Source organism: Typopeltis vanoorti, chromosome 4 (assembly GCF_054136105.1).
Source record: "Typopeltis vanoorti isolate ZY-2024b chromosome 4, IOZ_Tvanoo_1.0, whole genome shotgun sequence".
NCBI classification, from domain to species: Eukaryota; Metazoa; Arthropoda; class Arachnida; order Uropygi; family Thelyphonidae; genus Typopeltis; species Typopeltis vanoorti.
Window position 1 is genome coordinate 55311249 of NC_143552.1, and position 17829 is coordinate 55329077.

At 34.7% G+C, this 17829-nt stretch overlaps 1 protein-coding gene across 1 annotated transcript in view; it reads right to left on the bottom strand.

Annotated features, from left to right (window-relative positions):
* Nucleotides 1-1714: 1714 nt before the first annotated feature.
* The window catches only part of LOC150107318 (uncharacterized), a 123033-nt gene continuing 106918 nt past the window's right edge, over nucleotides 1715-17829 (bottom strand). The window contains exons 8-9 of the mRNA XM_090391184.1: nucleotides 16027-16174; nucleotides 1715-1892 (exon numbers count right to left, since the gene is read on the bottom strand). Coding sequence (XP_090247310.1) covers nucleotides 1732-1892; nucleotides 16027-16174 — 309 coding nt within the window. The 3' untranslated portion in view covers nucleotides 1715-1731. The remainder of the gene's footprint in view (nucleotides 1893-16026; nucleotides 16175-17829) is intronic.

The window sequence follows — 17829 nt, forward strand, 5'->3', positions numbered from 1 at the left end:
TTTTCAATGATTCTGCCTACTTTCATTGTCTTTGTCTTTTTATTGCTGACCTTCATACCATATCTATTACAACAGCTATTCAATTTAGTCAGAGAATCTTGCAGACTTGTAGCAGATTTATTTAGAAGTATAACATCATCTGCATAAAGCAAAGAGCTGACATTAACATCTCCAATTTTGATATCATGTTTAATACCACTTTCCTTCATAATGTAATCCATATAGATAATGAATAACAGAGGGAATAATGTACATCCTTGTCTCACACCAGATTTAACATTAAACCATCTTCCTGTACTTCCTTCAATTCTAACTGCTGACTTACAACTCAAATAAAGACTAAGTATTGCTTGATATAATGTCCCATTGACACCATATAACTGCAGCGTATTGAATAGCTTCTCTCTTGGCACCTTGTCATATGCCTTTTCCAGATCGACAAAACTTAAATACAGATCTTTGTTATATTCCCATGCTTTCTCGACTATTTGTCGTAAAGTGAAGATCTGATCCTGACAGCCTCTATTTGGCCTGAATCCAGCTTATTCTTCATAGTGCAAACTTTTCTGTATTTATAGATTTGCTATTTGTTCTTTGTAAAAAAAATTTCTAAAAACTACTTTTAATGAATTGCAAATCCTATCATTCGTATGCTATACAACTAAAAGAAATGACAAAGTAATTAACAGCAATATGAGCTACCATCTCGTATTGCTGTTAATTACTTATAATGGGTTGCCAAAGTTATTTGCCCGTCGACCCCTTCGAGTTTCTCGACTTTTTATCGACCCCACCCTATACTATTACGTAATTATAATAGGACAAGCAAAAAAAGACGCTTATGTGAGTTTTTAGATTGTTTATTGTATGTATAATATAGTATATATTATTATATTACTATCACTGGTATTACTACCAGCGCTGCTCAACTCTTCAACATAGAGAAGTTTAGTTCGTGAATGAATAACGATTGAATTATAATATGTATGTTGATGAATTTTAGAACATTAACGCTCACTTTCATGTCGATGCGTAAAAATGAGACTGGGATTGAATATTTGTATCATTAAATAAGAACCACGCATGTGTTGCAATCCCGCTCCCACTGCGCCAACCGGCAGGAACCACCAACATCCATTTATTCGTAAATATGTCATTTTGGCCTACTTGATTGGCCTCAGTAACTATTTTCATGACCTTACTCCATCTTACAGGTCCTGTTCATGGACCTGTAAGATGGAGGTACTGATTCCACGATTCACTCTTCATTGCATTGTCATTACCTCCATGTCTTTTGTCATGGAGTTAACTCCATGACAAAAGACATGGAGGTAATGGACGTCAGGCAACTTCTTTTCCTCTTCAAATTGGGAAACAAGTGACCCCCAATTCAATTCTTGTGATAATGAATAGTTAACTATACAAGAATGCTCTTTTATAATGCAACTTTTTTTTTTTATGACTGTTTATGATCCTTTATTTTTCTCCCACCTGAAGCCATTCACATTTATTTATAGCAAAATGAGATCTGAACCCTACAGGTTGTGAGGTTTGAATCTTACTGTAAGCATAAATACTGATCACATTACACATTCTTAATATATATTTATAATTAAATATAATTAATAAATAAAATAAAATATATATTTATTCACAATTTTAAAAAAATATTTACAATTCAAGAGCATACACTAAGTACATTTTACATCCTATTTTCACCAAATATAAAGATCATGTAACATATGATTGCATCCATTCTTGGAACATGGAAAACATTTTGCCTCTACTTTGAACACTTCCGACATTAACTGTGGGAATAATTTGCCTAGGTTGTATAAACTGTACAAAACGGCACAACTCGCTAACACTAGAATGTTCACTGTAAGGTACACCTGAAATAAAATAATATAGCTATTCAAATATGAGAGGAATAGTTTTGACAACCAATGATAAATCTAATCCTAGCAACTGAAGACTGCCATACGCATAGACTTCTAAATCAATAGAATATCATTTATAGGTCGTGTTTGCAGGAGGAGCATCTCTTTTACAGTCAATCAGTGATGTGTGTTGTGTATCATAATAGCACACAGTCCATTTTTAATGTGTATTTGGTTTGTGGGTTCTCTAACATCGTAGTAGCACATAATGGATAAATTTATTATTAAGCGAAAAAGTGATTCTGAGGCAAATATTAATGACAGGGCAAGTACAACTGGAAGTAATAGTAATGACGTTGCTGCAAATATGTCTCATACAATTTCTTTATAATATATAAGAAAAATTAATAGACAATATTCAGATGAACATTAAGTTGAAGGTTTACATGGATCAATGAGAAAGAATGTCCTATGCCCCCAGTGTCTTGTATGCAGGGAAAAACTATCCCATAGTGCAATGGTTCCTGCTAAGTTGAAACGCCACTTTACTATGAAGCATACTAATCTTGCTTTAAAAAACTAGAGATTGGACATACAAGTAAAATATTTTGAAAAAAACTTAAAATTTATGAGGCATGACTTGCATCATATAGGGTATAACTGAATTAATTGCTGTAAAATTAGTCACATACTATAGCAGAGTCTTATTTTATCAGCATGTGAAATAGCAACGAAGCAAAAAAGGAAATTATGAAAATTTCTCATTCGGACGATGAAATAAAATTAAAGATATATATCAGATACTGATTGAGAAAACAGTTACCAAACAACATTTGGAAAGTTTATTGACAAGTCCACTGACATTAGTGGTAAAGCTTACATACTAGGATTCGTTCATTTCATTAATGAAAAAATGAATCAATTTCTATGCTACAGCGAACTTACTGAACGCACTACAGGACAAGATATTTTCGACTATTACATCATATTTAGAAAATTTTTAAATTTCATGGGAGCTGTGTGTAGGAATTTGTATAGATGGTGCTCTATTAAAGGATTTGTTATCCTTGCAAAGAATATAAACCCAAATATTATATCTACACTGTTTTTTGCACAGAGAATCTCTAGTTTCAAAAATATTACCAGCAGTGTTAAAACCTATACTACTAGACCAAGTTGTAAATGTTACATCGTCAAGCTCTTTAAAAGCATGGCTTGTTAACTTTGCACATGTTTACAGAAGCCAAGTATGAATCTTTGCTTTTGCACACTGAAATAAGATGGTTATCCAGAGGATAAAGTGCTATTCCAAATTTTAGAACTTAAGAAATTACTGGTCTTTTTTCAAAATGAAGGTACAGATGCTTTTGCAAAATCTTCAAAATGATATTTGCTGTGCTAAAATGGCATATTTAGCTGATATTTTTAATTCCTTAAATAGTGTTAATACAAGTAGCCAAGGAAAAAATGAAAATATTTTGACATCCACTGACAAATTGTCAGCTTTTTAGAAAAGTATCTCTCGGAAAAACTGCACAGAAAAAAAAATACAGTAAACATGTTTCCTTCGCTCCATAATGAAAATGTCAAGGAAATTATTTCAGTTATAACAGAACATCTAACAAGAAAAATTTCAAGTTACTTTCCTTCCTTAAATACAATTAGCAGTTAATACATAGTTGTAAATTTTCATTACAAGAACAACAACAACAATTAGTTACCTTGTCAACAGATCGTACTCTGAAATAACTCTTGAGGAATTTTAGATTTTTGTCTAAGCCAAATACCCAGCTCTGATTTTCACTACCCAGCAAGGGCACTGAAAATTTTGTTACAGTTGTCAACATATTTGTGTGAGCTTAGTTGCTGAATATTAACCAATATAAAAACTAAAAAGTGTGAAAGACTTACTAATATAGACAAAGAGATGAGGGTAGCTGTATCATATATTAGACCTGATGTTACTGAAATCTGCAAAAGCCAACAAGCTGAAGTATCACATTAAAATAAGTTCCATTTTTATTAAACCTAAAGTATTCTGTGACTTCAAAAAGGTTAAGAACCACTGATCAATGTAATATTGGTGTTGTTTTTATATAATAATTCTTACACCTATATGCAGAAGTAGACAAATTATGCAAAACTCTAATCACCACACACAAACGTGAATTGCTTGTTGAAGACACCATTTTTTTTTATGTTAACTCAAGCGATTAATGGTGCTGGGGAATATCTCCTTTGTGTGAGAATTCAAAGAAGGAAACATCAATCATAATTATCATATTACCGAGGAAGACCTCTAGGTAGTTCAGAACTTATCAAGGGAGGCCATACTAACTTACCAGCTGGCATAGCTGTTGTTGAATTCAATCGCACTACTTGCAAACACAACATCCAATGGTAACCATTTCAATCACACACCCCCTCCTCGACAGCATTCATTCTCAACTTCCAAGGATGTCCTTTCTGCACCCTCCATAAAATGAAAAATTCAATCTACTGATTTTTTCGAATATACTGCATCGATCCTATTATTAAGCGATGATATGAACCAATATCAGCACTTTTATTCTGGACATATAACATTTTCCTGCACCTTTGTCTGATAGCAATATGATCTGTTTGATTCTGTGTTTTGCCATCTGGTGACACCCAGGTAACTATGTATTCTCTTATGCTACCTATTACTAGTTATATTGTTACTTCCTTTTTTATCTCTTCATAACTCTTAGTGCCAGTTAGCATCATTATGTTATTTATATATATGAAATAGTTGGTCTGTCTTGTAGCCTCTTTCCTTCTACAGTTCCCTCCATTATTTCTGTAATCAGTCCCCAATGTCTCAAATGGTGTCCAATTAGGCTTTTTCTTCTCTTATTGATGTGTTTCATTAATGACCACTCTTCCTGAACTATATTCAGAACTTCTTCATTACTTTTCTTTTCTGTCCAACTAATTTTCATCATCTTTCTCCAGCACCAAATTTCAAATGCCTCCAACTTTTTCATGTCTTGTTTTGTTAGAGTCCAGGCCTCACAACCATATAATGCAATGCTCCATATGTATGTTTTCACTAGCCTTTTTTTGAGCTGGATGGCAAGTCTTTTATTGGTAAAAATGTTTCTTCTGTTATAGAATGCTTTTTTGGCTAGGATTATTCGTGCTTTAATATCTGATTGGTTTCTTCCATCTTCTGTGATAAGACTTCCAAGATATTTAAAAGAGGATACCTGTTGTAGTAGGTTATTTATTTCCAGGTTTATTTTCATTGGATTTGCTTTACTTGTAATTAATTTTTAGGCTGTACTGTGCAAAGATTTCTTCCATCTTTGTTAGGGTGGCTTTCAGTTTGTTTTCGTTATCAGCTAAAACTGCTATATCATCCGCAAACCGTAGCCAGTTAATGTCTTAATTCCGGTTTCTGTTAGTTCTTTCAGTTTATTTATTGCATCTTCAATGTACAGATTAAACAATATGGGTGAAAGAGAACACCCGTCTTACACCTCTACGTATTTTTGCTATTGCGGTTTTTGTTGTATTGCTGGCTGTGTCTATTAGGGCTTCTTGATGCTTGTAAAGATTAAACATGAGCCTTCTATCTCTCCAATCTACCTTTATTGTTTTTAGGAGGTGAAACATTTGATTCCAGTCAATACTATCAGAGTATTTTGATTCTTCTCCAATCTTTCAATAACTGTTCTTAGAGCTAGGATTGCTTCTCTTGTCCCCTGCTGTTTCCTGAATCCAAACTGGTCATTGCCAACATATTCTGCAATTTTAGTCTTTTTTGTATAATTTTGAGTATTTTCAAAGCATGTGATATTAAGCTTATTGTTCAATGATTTTCACACTTGTTTGCATTATTTACTTTAAGAATGGGTATGATAGAGCATTGTGTAAAATCTTTAGGGATGATCCCTGTTTCATAAATATCCTTTATGATCTTGAAAAGGTATGACTTAGTTATGTTTCCTGATGATTTTATTAATTCTGAGGGGATGTTATCAGTGCCTGGTGCCTTGTTGGCTGACAATTCATTCAGTGCCCATTCAAATTCATCTTTTAATATAGTTGGACCAATTTCTTCCATATCAAGTCTTGTTTCATCTTCTATAGCCTTGGCATCCAGATCTAAGTACTCCTGAAATTTCTTCCTTATCTATAAGTATGTTCCCCTGTTTATTTTTGATAATTGTACTTCTTGTCTTGTTTTGCTGGCTTATATAAGCTTTATCCATTCTTTGTTAGAGAAGAGAAGCAATCTTTTGCTTCTTTACACTTTCTATTTATCATATTTTTTATATGTTTATATTTGTCTTTGCTTTCTTCCTTTAGGGAGGTTTTGTATTTTCTTCTTCCTTAATCCTATGCAGTCATTGGCAGCATTGATGATTGTATCCTTCAAATGAGCCCATTTTTCCTCTATGTTTTTTCTTTTCCCTCTCTCCAGTTTTAATGCTTTCATCAGTTTGCTGTTTATAGTTTCCATGGTTTTCCTCTGTTTTCAGGTTACTTATGTTCCATTTGGGCTTATTCCTTGGTTGTGACAACTTTACATTTAAATAAAACAAAATTGTGGTCACTATCAACATCAGCTCCCGGGTAACTTTTGCATGATTTTACTTGATTTTTAAATCTATTTCTTGTCATAATATAATCTATTTGGTACCTTCCTATATTCCCTGGCATTTTCCAAGTATACCTTCTTCTTTTTGGTACCTCATACCAGGTATTAGTAATAATCAGATTGAATTGGTGGCAGAACTCCAAAAGTCTATCTCCTCTTTCATTTCGGCATCCAAGTCCATACTTCCCACCTCTCTACCATCTTTGCCTTCACCAATGACTGCATTCCAATCCCACATGACAATAAGATTATCTTCCTTCTTGGTCAGTTTGATTAGATTCTCAATATCTACATATACTCTCTCAACTTCATCATCACTATGGTCGCTAGTAGGCATGTAAGCTTGTATTATTATAATATTTCTTGGATTTGCTTCTAGTTTTACCATTATCAATCTGCTACTACATTTTACCGAGTTGATTACTCTTCTTCCCCATTCCTTATTGAGAACCACTGCGACTCCATTTTTTGCTGTCTCATCACCTGAATGAATGATTCTGTAATCACCACTCCAAAAGTCTCCAGTTCCAGTCCATCTCATTTCACTAATTCCCAATATGGCTATTTTTAATCTATCCATTTCTCTCTTCAAATTTTCCAATTTGTAGGAGTTCTCACATTCCAATGAATGTATAAGGATTTTGCTGGTTTACGACCTGGGAAGCCTTGCTTCTTTCCCTGCTGTGCACAAGTATTGAGTCATTGTGTGCTTTACTATCTTTTAGAATGTCCATCCATACTGCTATCTTAGTCGGGAAAAATAGAACAAGGTGGTATCCCCTTGTCCAGCAATAGCCTTCTAGAGAGGCTCAGTGTGCTAGCCGTTTCTCATTCCTCATGATTATCCGCCTACCACAGTATCCTTTACACTGTTGTCACTTATGATCTTCCGCTGATCAGGATGAAAGTTGTTGCTGCCCCAACTTCCAGTGGGCTGTAACTTATTTAATGACGGTTACATCTTGCCATGTCACATCCCCATCAGTGGAAATGTGTGGCTTTTTATAGAGATAACCATGCCACTGTCTATCTCACCACTTCCTGTTGGTAGATGCCGTCCCATTGTCCAGGACTGCTTATTCGCAGCTAACCTCTTTATCTAGAGGCCATTCCCCTATCCAGGGACGCGCTTGGTAGCATGGGACTCATGCCCCAAGGAATGTTTAATATCTTATGTTAAATCTATTTAGATCATCCCTCCATTTCATTCTCTGGTGACCTTTTCGTCTCTTGATATCTATGAGTGCTTAACTCTGTTCATCTGTTAAGCTGTTAACATGGCCATCCTTATCTCCATTTATATGCTTTACAATATTTCACAATATCCTATACTCTAATTTTTTCTCTATCTCTTTTTAAATGTGCAGAATTCTTTGCTCCAAGGCTCTTTTGGAGAGAGAGACAACTGGTTCAATCATTGTCTATATCTCACTTCCATAGGTGGAATAATGCACAAACTGATTTTTTTATTTATCTTGTTTTTCCTTGAAGATTACTATTACTACTAATAGTCATTCAATTTCAATATGATCTCCTAATTTTAGTTGATCTGACCTGAATTTATCATAAAGTTCTCAACCCCCCCCCCCCTGCTTTCTCTGTCAAGGTCATTTAGCATTTTCTGAACTTCTATTTTCATTATCAGAACAATATCATCTGCAAAACAAAAGATTTAGATTTCTTCCACTGATGTTAATGTGATAGGTTTCTCATTGTTCATTCTTAAAGACTTTCTAGTGATAGAAAGCAATTTGGATGATATCAGATCTTGCCTCACTTTTCTCTCTCAAATACTAAATGTTTTCCCTGATTATATAACCTTTGAATAATTCAATATTTATTATCTCAAATTCTGTATCAGTCACAGAATTTGAGAAAGCCTTTGATAAAGAATTCCAGTTTGCCAGTTTATTTGACAAAAAAAATCCTTAAAAATTACATTAACAGACAATACACTGCTAGCTACTCTTACAGTCTGTTGCTTCAGTCATAATACCAATCATCAGAAGTTAACTTCAAATGACAACATTATTATTGCTAATGCTGAGTGGGACAGTGACCATCATGGTGAATTTCATAGAATATTAGGATGATATCCCTTTTATTGTGCAACAGGACCACTTGCAGATTATTTTATTGTGATCCTACTAAATCATATTTCAAGAGATTGAATAAATTTTGGACACCATGATATTTTAAAGATTCTTTAGTCCAACTCCTTGCTTTTAAGAGGAATTTATGCATTACCAAAAATCCCTAAAACTAGAATTCTGTGGCATCTGATCAGTTTCACTGGTGCTCCAAAAAACTTGCTAAATAGCTATCCAAGTTAACATCTTTGCTTATTATTGCACCCTCCATGGAGTTGGCAGACTTATCATGAGAGGTTCATTCAACTGACAACATATTTATCATACCAAATCTTAAAATTCTTAACACTCATTGCATTAACAATTAACAACAGATTCTAGTAATGCATTCCATTCAGTGACAATTATCCATGTAAAAAAAGTCACCATATTCTTACATAACGTCCAGGGATGGCCTTTGGTTTTCCCCCTTTCACCTTCTACTCTTTTTATAATCTCATCTGGATTAATCCGATAAAATCCTCTCACTAACTTAAATGTCTATCATATCACCACTTTTACTCCTATCCACCAAACTCTGCAATCCATGTTCAACCTTCCTCCATAGTCAGCATCTTAGTCACTCGTCTCTGGACCCTCTCCAATGTTTCCACACCACACTGAAAACCAGCTGACCAAATATGAGCACAATAGTCCACGTGTGGTCTGACCAGTGTACAGAAGCACACCCACTTCCTTATCCCTGCAGCATTATGATGTACAGCCTTTACAACACTTGCGATATGCCCTCTAAACCTCAGTTTACTGTCAACCATCATTCCCTAATCTCATCCACTTCCTGCAGTATGGCGCCATTGATAAAGTACATAGCCTTATATTTCTGCACTCCAAAATGTTCCTTAGAGTGCAGAAATTTGCACTTATTGGTATTAAAATTACAATCCAACTCCTTTGTCCAAGTAAAAAGTCTATTCAAATCTTTCTGAAGGGAATTAACATCAGCAGTGCTACTTATAATTCTTCCCTCTGTATCATCAGCAAACAACTGAAGATCCCCACTCAGTCTACACGACTGCGTGGGGGATCATGTAGACTCTACATGATGTAATGTTGAGTCTAATTACCCTCCTTTTTTGAGACACTGCTCCATCATACACAACTTGCTGTATCTTATATATATTCTAAAGAATATATCCTTTAGGATATATTCCTGTCCTTGATTATAGGAACATATCCTTATATCAAAATACATTTTATATTTTATTTCTAAAATTAACTCAAGAGTGACATAATGATAATGTTGTGTTACATCACTGTTGACTAAAAATAAATAATATACTACTACTATCAGATATCCTGAACTAATCAATATAGAAATTTTCTCCAGATATTATTCAGGTCCTCCATAGTCATAAGACTCATCATAGGAGACCTTAAACAGCACAAAGTCTATCACACCATTCCATAAGCCCATTCACCATTCATGCTCTCACTACTCTATCAGGCAATGAATTCAACAGCCCAGCCACACTCATGAAAAAGAACCACTCCTCACACTCTTATCACTTCCATTTTAACTTCCAGGGATGCCCCTTGTCCTTGCTCCTTCCCCTTTTTCTACTGTATGAAAAAACTTCCCAGTATCAACCCTGTAACTACCTCTCAACAGTTTAAATGTCTCAATCATACCACCTTCTTTTATCTACCAAACTCGACAGTCTAGATGTCCCCAGTCTATCCTCATAGCTAACATTGTACAGTCTTCTCATTTTTGTTATTCACCTTTGCACCCTCCCCAAGGTTAATTTATCCCCTTCAAATCTCGGTGACCAAACCTGAGCAGAAAAATCCAGATGTGGTCTGATTGGGACTTTATTTTACTTTACACATTGGAATCACCATTCTTCTCTGCTTGTCAACAAACTTGAAGTTTGTTGACAAGTTTCCTCTAAACTTCAAGTTTCTATCAATCATTACTAAGTCTCTTGCCTCATCCAATTCCTCTAGCACAGTTTCTTTTCCAGAATGTGCAGTCCAATGGGATTGCACTAAACTAATAGCCCCCATCCAATGAGCTTATTCAAATCCTACTGAATTGCTACCACATCAGCACTAATAACTCTTCCCAGTTTCACATCATCTGCAAACAACTGAATATCTATCTTCTTGCAGTGCACTGACAATATCATTGATATAAAGGTTAAACAATAAGCATTTCAATGCTGAGTCCTGTGAACCTACTTGAAACCTTTTGCTTCCTTGCTACTGCTCCTCTGGACTCAACTCTCTAATATCTATCAGACAGTTAATCTCCAATCCAATTCAATAACTGATATCTAAACACCATATACCATAACTTATATATTAGTTTATCATGTGGCATCCTGTCAAATTCCTTGGAAAACTACAAAAAAAGGCAGTGTATGCCATTCCCTCATCAACAGCTTTTATTTTATTATAAAAGGCAATTAGACTACAAAACAAGGTGCACCTTAACAAATCCATGCTGACTCTCACAGATAACATTACCCTCCTGGCCAATGCTATATATGATCTTACTAATTTCTCCAAAATCTTAACAACTACAGAAGAAATACAAACTGGTCCATAGTTTGACCCTTCCATTCTACTACTACTACTACTCTTATGCAATGGCATCTCTTATCCACCTTCCCCTCATCAGACACCTTTCTCATAATCATATTCCAGCCTTTTAGCTGGAGAGCGGATACGCTCTCCAGCCAAAAGGCTGCAGGTTCGAATCCCGCTGTGGGCATGATGTTTGTGAAAGTACTAGTGGTGGTAGTCGGCAGTAGATAGATGGCACTGGTGTTTAGATGATGAAAGTTGGTGGAGTAGTGAGAAGTAGAGTTGTAGAGTAGATGCCCTCCCTCGATGAGTCTTTGGACTTCCTGGAGGTGTGATGTAATAATAATAATAATAATATTCTCATTGAAAACCCAAGTCAGTGCAGCTGTCAGTTCCTTAGCACATTCTCTTAAAATACATGGTGATATCCCATTTAGTCCCATTGCCATCCAGAGTACTTAGCTTTTGTAACACACTCTCCTCTTGCACTTCCAAACCTCGAACCCTCCCCATCCCTCTAGTAATAAAACTCTTTTCCAGAATGAAATATCCCAGTAAAGTAATCATTAAACAACTCCATTGTATCAGTCACTTTATTCCCATTTTCATTCTTCCACAATCATTTCTCCTCCTACTGGCCACACGACGAAAAATTCCTTTGGATTTTCCTTGGATCTCAGGGCTAATAATTACCCATGGAAATGTCTCAATATGATTTCTAAGATTATTATAACTATATCTGCCTTATAATTCCACATATATTCCCTTCTTCTTGATACTTCTGCATGTCTATTCATCCCCCAAGTCAAGACTACATACTCACTCTCTCCAACTGGGGACAGAGATGGCATTTCAGTTACAATCAGATCTACTGATGCTGACCAAATCCAAAACTTCTGAGCCATGTGCTCCTTCTACTACATGTCCAAAGGTATTTGTCTCTCAAGGATTCCCTTACTACTGCATGATGTTTCCTCTTGTTTTGCACTTGTCCCAAATTCAAGTGCCTAAACATTTCCTGCTTTTCTTCCTATGTGCTGCCTGGCCTATAGTGGCATCCTGCTAAATATCCTGTCCACTCATACAATATGCTCTAAAAACCATTAGTATACCATTTCCTTCTGAATCCTCTCTGAGATGACAATCACTTATCACAAACAATGCTCCACCATTGCGTTTGCCTTTCTAATCCAGCTGAAACATGCAATACCCTTCTACTTCTATTCCTGTTGGTATATCATCTTCCATCAATGTTTCATGTTTCATTGATCCCAATAGTCTTTGGACTGGCTGAGACCATCAATTCATCTCCTTTATTCCTGATACTCCTAACATTTGCATAAAGAAACATCAATGCATTGTCAATATTTCCATACCTATTATTATTATTCCCTCCACACCCTACTCTACTCTGCATTACACCATACACTCCTCCATCTCCTTAGTATCTATTCCTACATTCTATTGTTCTTCCAGGCAAGCCAACTCTGCATTCTATTTTGCACTCCATAAATGATTGAATCTATACATCAAACCAAACCTCTCACTGCTCCATTCATTTCTTGCTCTCCTGCATCCTTCTTTCTCTCTCTCTCTTTGCAATCTCACCTGCCTGTCTGCCTCCCATCTCTAGCTCCTGCAGTATCTAATCCTCCTCTCATTCCCTCATCCTCTTGTTCTATTCTCTCTCCTTCCCATAACTCTCAAAATCCATTTCCACATGATGCTCATCTTCCTCACACACAATCATGCTATTCATCTCTCGCTGCCAGCATTCACTCATTTATGACATAACATTATCGCAGCCACTTAAATTGATGTTGATATCCATGTTGCCAAACTATTTCTTATATTTTATGCATACACATACTCCTGTCTTTTACCTACCACAAAATCTTGAAGCAATATGAGGTAAAATGTATATTTTACGAATGTGTGTGTCACATATGTAAATGTGAATGTATATTGTTATACATTCTGACTATATCCCATGCATTTCCAACTTTAAAAATGAATTTTACATTTTCCTTAAAGAGGTTAACATATCCATCATTGCACCAAATTAATCATGAAAAGTCCACGCAGTTAGCCTAGTGGCTATGTGCTTCGCAACCATATGCCTGGGGAAGAAGTGTCTTAGGTTCGATTCCCATCGACGACGTGAGGAGCTTAAGGATCTTTTTCAGCCATAGCCAAGTTAGCCAGTCTTGAGAGTGGACAGCAGGGTTTTCCTCTCAGTTTATCTGGAGTTTTTCATCCTGCAAACCGGCCCTGTTAACACACAGGCTACAGTCATAAGATATAGTAGTTGATCTCTCATTAGTAGGGCTCAACCAGTCCTAAAGGGACGGTTGAGGAATGGGGGAACCCCACACAAATAAATAAATAAAATCATGCAAAAAAGTAAAAAAAAACTCCTCACCTTTTCTTATCCATCTCATACATCTTCTGAAAGGATTTTTAAGTTTTCCCATTTATAAAGGCAAATGCACTATAGCAACTTTTAAGCTCACACTTTCATGACAGTAAACTAAAATTTCTAGCAAAGGATATTATAATCGGTAGACAAAGAAAACAGCAGTAAACAGAAAAAAAAAAAGGAAATGGTGGGAAATCAGATTTCACAAAACAACATGAAAAAGTACAAATGCAAAAAATAGGGAGATCTATAAGAAAAAATTAGAAGAGTACAAAACTATCAAAATAATAATCAAAAATTGCCTAAATTAATGTTATTTATCTGAAATCTTCATAATGAATTTAATATATATAAGACTGTACCATTAAAATCAAAGAAATTATCTCAGAAATCAAAAATTCTAATTAGAATATTTTTTTTAAAACTTGTGGATAAAGAATCTTTCAAAATGAGTTGGTAAAGACAAACTTCTTAACTATTAATTAAATTGTGAATTAAAGAAATATTGTATACTGTGCCAAATTTCTTTGGCATATATTTAATTTAATTTATTATGAAGATTTCATGTAAATGACGTTAATTTAAACTAATATAACATCGAATTGCACTTCTTTACTACTTGTTTTAAATTTATAAGATTGTATACTACAAAGCCCCCCCCCCCCCCCCAACTTAGGGTGCTTTGCACTTATGGACATTTTTGAATTACCACTTTTGAATTATCACTTATTTTAGACTTACGGCTCTTTAGCACCATGATGACACCATGTGAAAGGTGTCACTATCTCGCTATTGTCAATGTGCCATTAGACACGGCTTGAATCACACATCTTTGTGTTATGTCTGTGATTGCATTAATATTAAACTGTTTTTAATTTTTATTCTACTATTTTTGTTGTGATTAAACTTAATATAATGGCAGATAAAAGTGAAAAGTCATAAGGCTATTACATTAGATTCAAAGATTAAAATGATTAAACTTAATGATCGATGCAATCTGAGATAGGCTGAAGACTAGGCGTTCCTGGCACTACTGTTAATACTGTGATTAAAATCAAACAAAAAATTCTTACTGATGTTAAAAGTGCTACTCCAGTGAATACTATTTTAATTAGGAAAAGGGATAACCTTGTTACTGATCTGGATAGGTGATCAAACTAGTCACCATGTTCCCTCAAACCAAGCTATCATTCAAAATAAGACCCAAAACTTTTCAATGACATGAAGGCTAAAAAAAGTGAGGAAGCAAAAGCTGCTGAATTTGGAGCAAGCCATGGATGGTTTGACAAGTTCAAGAAGAGGTTACATCTGAATAACATGAAAGTACAAGGGGAGGCAGCTGCTGCAAAAAAATTTCCATGAGACTTAGCAAAGATTATTAATGACAGCGGCTATACAAAAGATCAAAATTTTAATGTAGATGAAACGGGACCATACTGGAAGATGCCAGGCTTCAAGACAGCTAAAGATAGGTTAATCATTCTGTTAGGTGCAAATGCTTTTGGTACATTAAAGCTAAAGCCTATGTTAATTTACCACTCAGAAAACCCAAGAGCTTTGAAAAATTAAAACTAGACTTCCAGTACATTGGAGGTCTAATGTGAAAACAAAGGTGACTGTAGCACTTTTCAAACAACTCAATCTCACCAAATGTAGAAGATACATACAGATATGACACAGTGCTACACCCAAGCAACAACAGATGGCAATGCAGCACAAAATCTCATTCAATAAACTATTTTTCATACCAATAGGGTTTTTATTTTAGTTATAACTGCACTACCTTCAACACAGTGCTTTAACTTATGAACATTTTAGAGTTATGGCATTCCTCTGGAACTGAAGATGACATAACTCCAGAGTATGACTGTATATACATTCCCACTAGTCAAATATGAAGAAGACATGATTTATGTTTCTTGCATTTGGGAGATAGTTACTAAAATATTTAAGTGATTGTTCTTAAAATACGTCTTGTTAAATTGATTTTATATATATCACAGCATTTTTTCCCCTGCTCAGTCATAATACTGCAAGAAATTATAATCTTATTTTTACCATTTAAGAGTGAGCAAATAAAAGTTTGGCTCATAAAAACAAAAATTTCTTGTCAAGTTTGTTCATATGTACACACCCACACACCCACACAAACAAACAAAAAGTGTGTGTGTGCGTGCATTTATGAAAGTTAATTTGCATTCCCAACATGATTTATCTGAATTAGCTGATTTTAATGTGTGCTCAATGTTTTTTCAGTCACTATATTCAATTTGATGAAGCTAGTATTACACATGCAAAATATTAACTTTTAAATCTTTGAATTTTTAGAATAAATTCAGTTTTGTCCAGTTTATTTCATTAAAATAATCACTTTTAATAGATTTCTGCTTTACTACAACTGCCTTTTTATAGATTACTTACCATATATTGACACCGGGCCACAACAAACAGGCTTAATAGCATGAAGATTACTTTGAGAAATTTTTGCTGAATATGTCCATCCTGTTGGTTTAAAGGCTAGAATTTCACTGAACTGATTCGAAAATTCTTTCAAATACTGCTGCAGTTTCTAATAATAATAATAAAAATATTCTTTAGTTCATTATCTTTCATGTTTGTATAAATATAATAATGGAAATTTCTATTTAAAAAAAAAAATTTCATCTGTAACAAACTGCTTGCTGATATAGTACATGAAGTGATATATCTGGAGAAGTTGATAGACAACAGCATAAGTCAGCGCATTGTTACTGAAATGTAGCAGAAAGTATGTGCACAGTTTTGTGTAAAATCAAAAAGATAGTAATTGTAATTAAAACTAATGTAAACTGCATTTGCAGATAACAAGATAAACCGAACCATACAAGAATTCATAGTGAATCTGCAATTTTTAAAACATCTATAAATAACAAGTATCCTGGTTCTTCAACCGGCAATAATAATGAAAAATCTACAATTTATGCTAACAGACCTTAATGTTTGTGGCAGGCTAAATTGCTGCCACAAGGTACTTTATATACTCTTAAATAATGTAATACTTTATTTTAAAAACATCACTTATAACAATAAGTGATGTTTTAATTTTTTTTGTGGCAAGTAGATTTAAGTTGTATTTCTGGAGCTATTTTATCTTGATTATCTTGCCTTGAGCTATTTTACCATGTATACTGGAGGGAAAGGATATTGAGATATGAATATTTTATTTATATTAAAATTTTTTGCTAATGACTAAAAGCTGTGGTAAGATAAATTAGTTCTTATTAAAAGCTGTACTACAGCAAATAGCCAAATATGTGTCAGTGTTTTAAGGATACTGTATCATTAGGTTGGATGATTCATGTAGTTTTTTTTTTTTTCATGTAAAAAAAAAAAAGATAAAATAACCATTTGAAATACTAACGTATCTAGAAAAGACAAAGGTCTATGATTCTTTTCTATAATGCACTCAAAATGTATGTAGTGTGTGTGACCAAATAGCATATATATGCAGCAGTATTTGTAGTTGTTTTAAAGGGTTTATTCTCTAAATTGTTAACAAAGAAGTTTATACATTCAACAATAATATGAAAAGTCTCTCTCTCTATGTTCACTGGGCATCTACAGATGCCGTATGGTCACTCCGATGCTCGATGATGTTCCACACCAGGCCTCGCCATGCAGTCCTGTTGTTTGCTTTTCTGGCAGCCTCAACTCTCTGAAGATCAGTCACTCCACACACACGCCATCCATCCATCTCATTGATGGTCTACCCCTGCCTCTTTTACCAGGAACTTTACCTTCTATTACTGTTCTGAGAAGTCCTTCTTCCATCCTTTCTATGTGTCCAAAATATTTTAACTTTCTTCTGTCAATATCCTTAAGGAGCCTTAAAGTTCTACTAATCTTTTATAACACCCATTCATTTGTACGCCTTTCAGTATATGATATCCTCAACAGCTTTCTGTAAGACCACATCTCAAAAGCAGATATCCGTTTCTTATCTGACTTCTTTAGGTTCCAAGTCTCGCATCCATAAGTCACTGTTGGAAAAACAACTGCATCTAAAATCCTCAACTTTGTTCCCATGGAGATAGATCCATCCTTCCACATTTTAAACAGGTCTCTGACTGTTGTTTTAGCCATTCCTCACATTAATAATGGATCCCAGGTACTCAAACTTGCTGACTTCCTCAATTCTTTCTCCATTAAGATACACTTGTTTCTCAAGAGCTTCTCTGTTTGTTT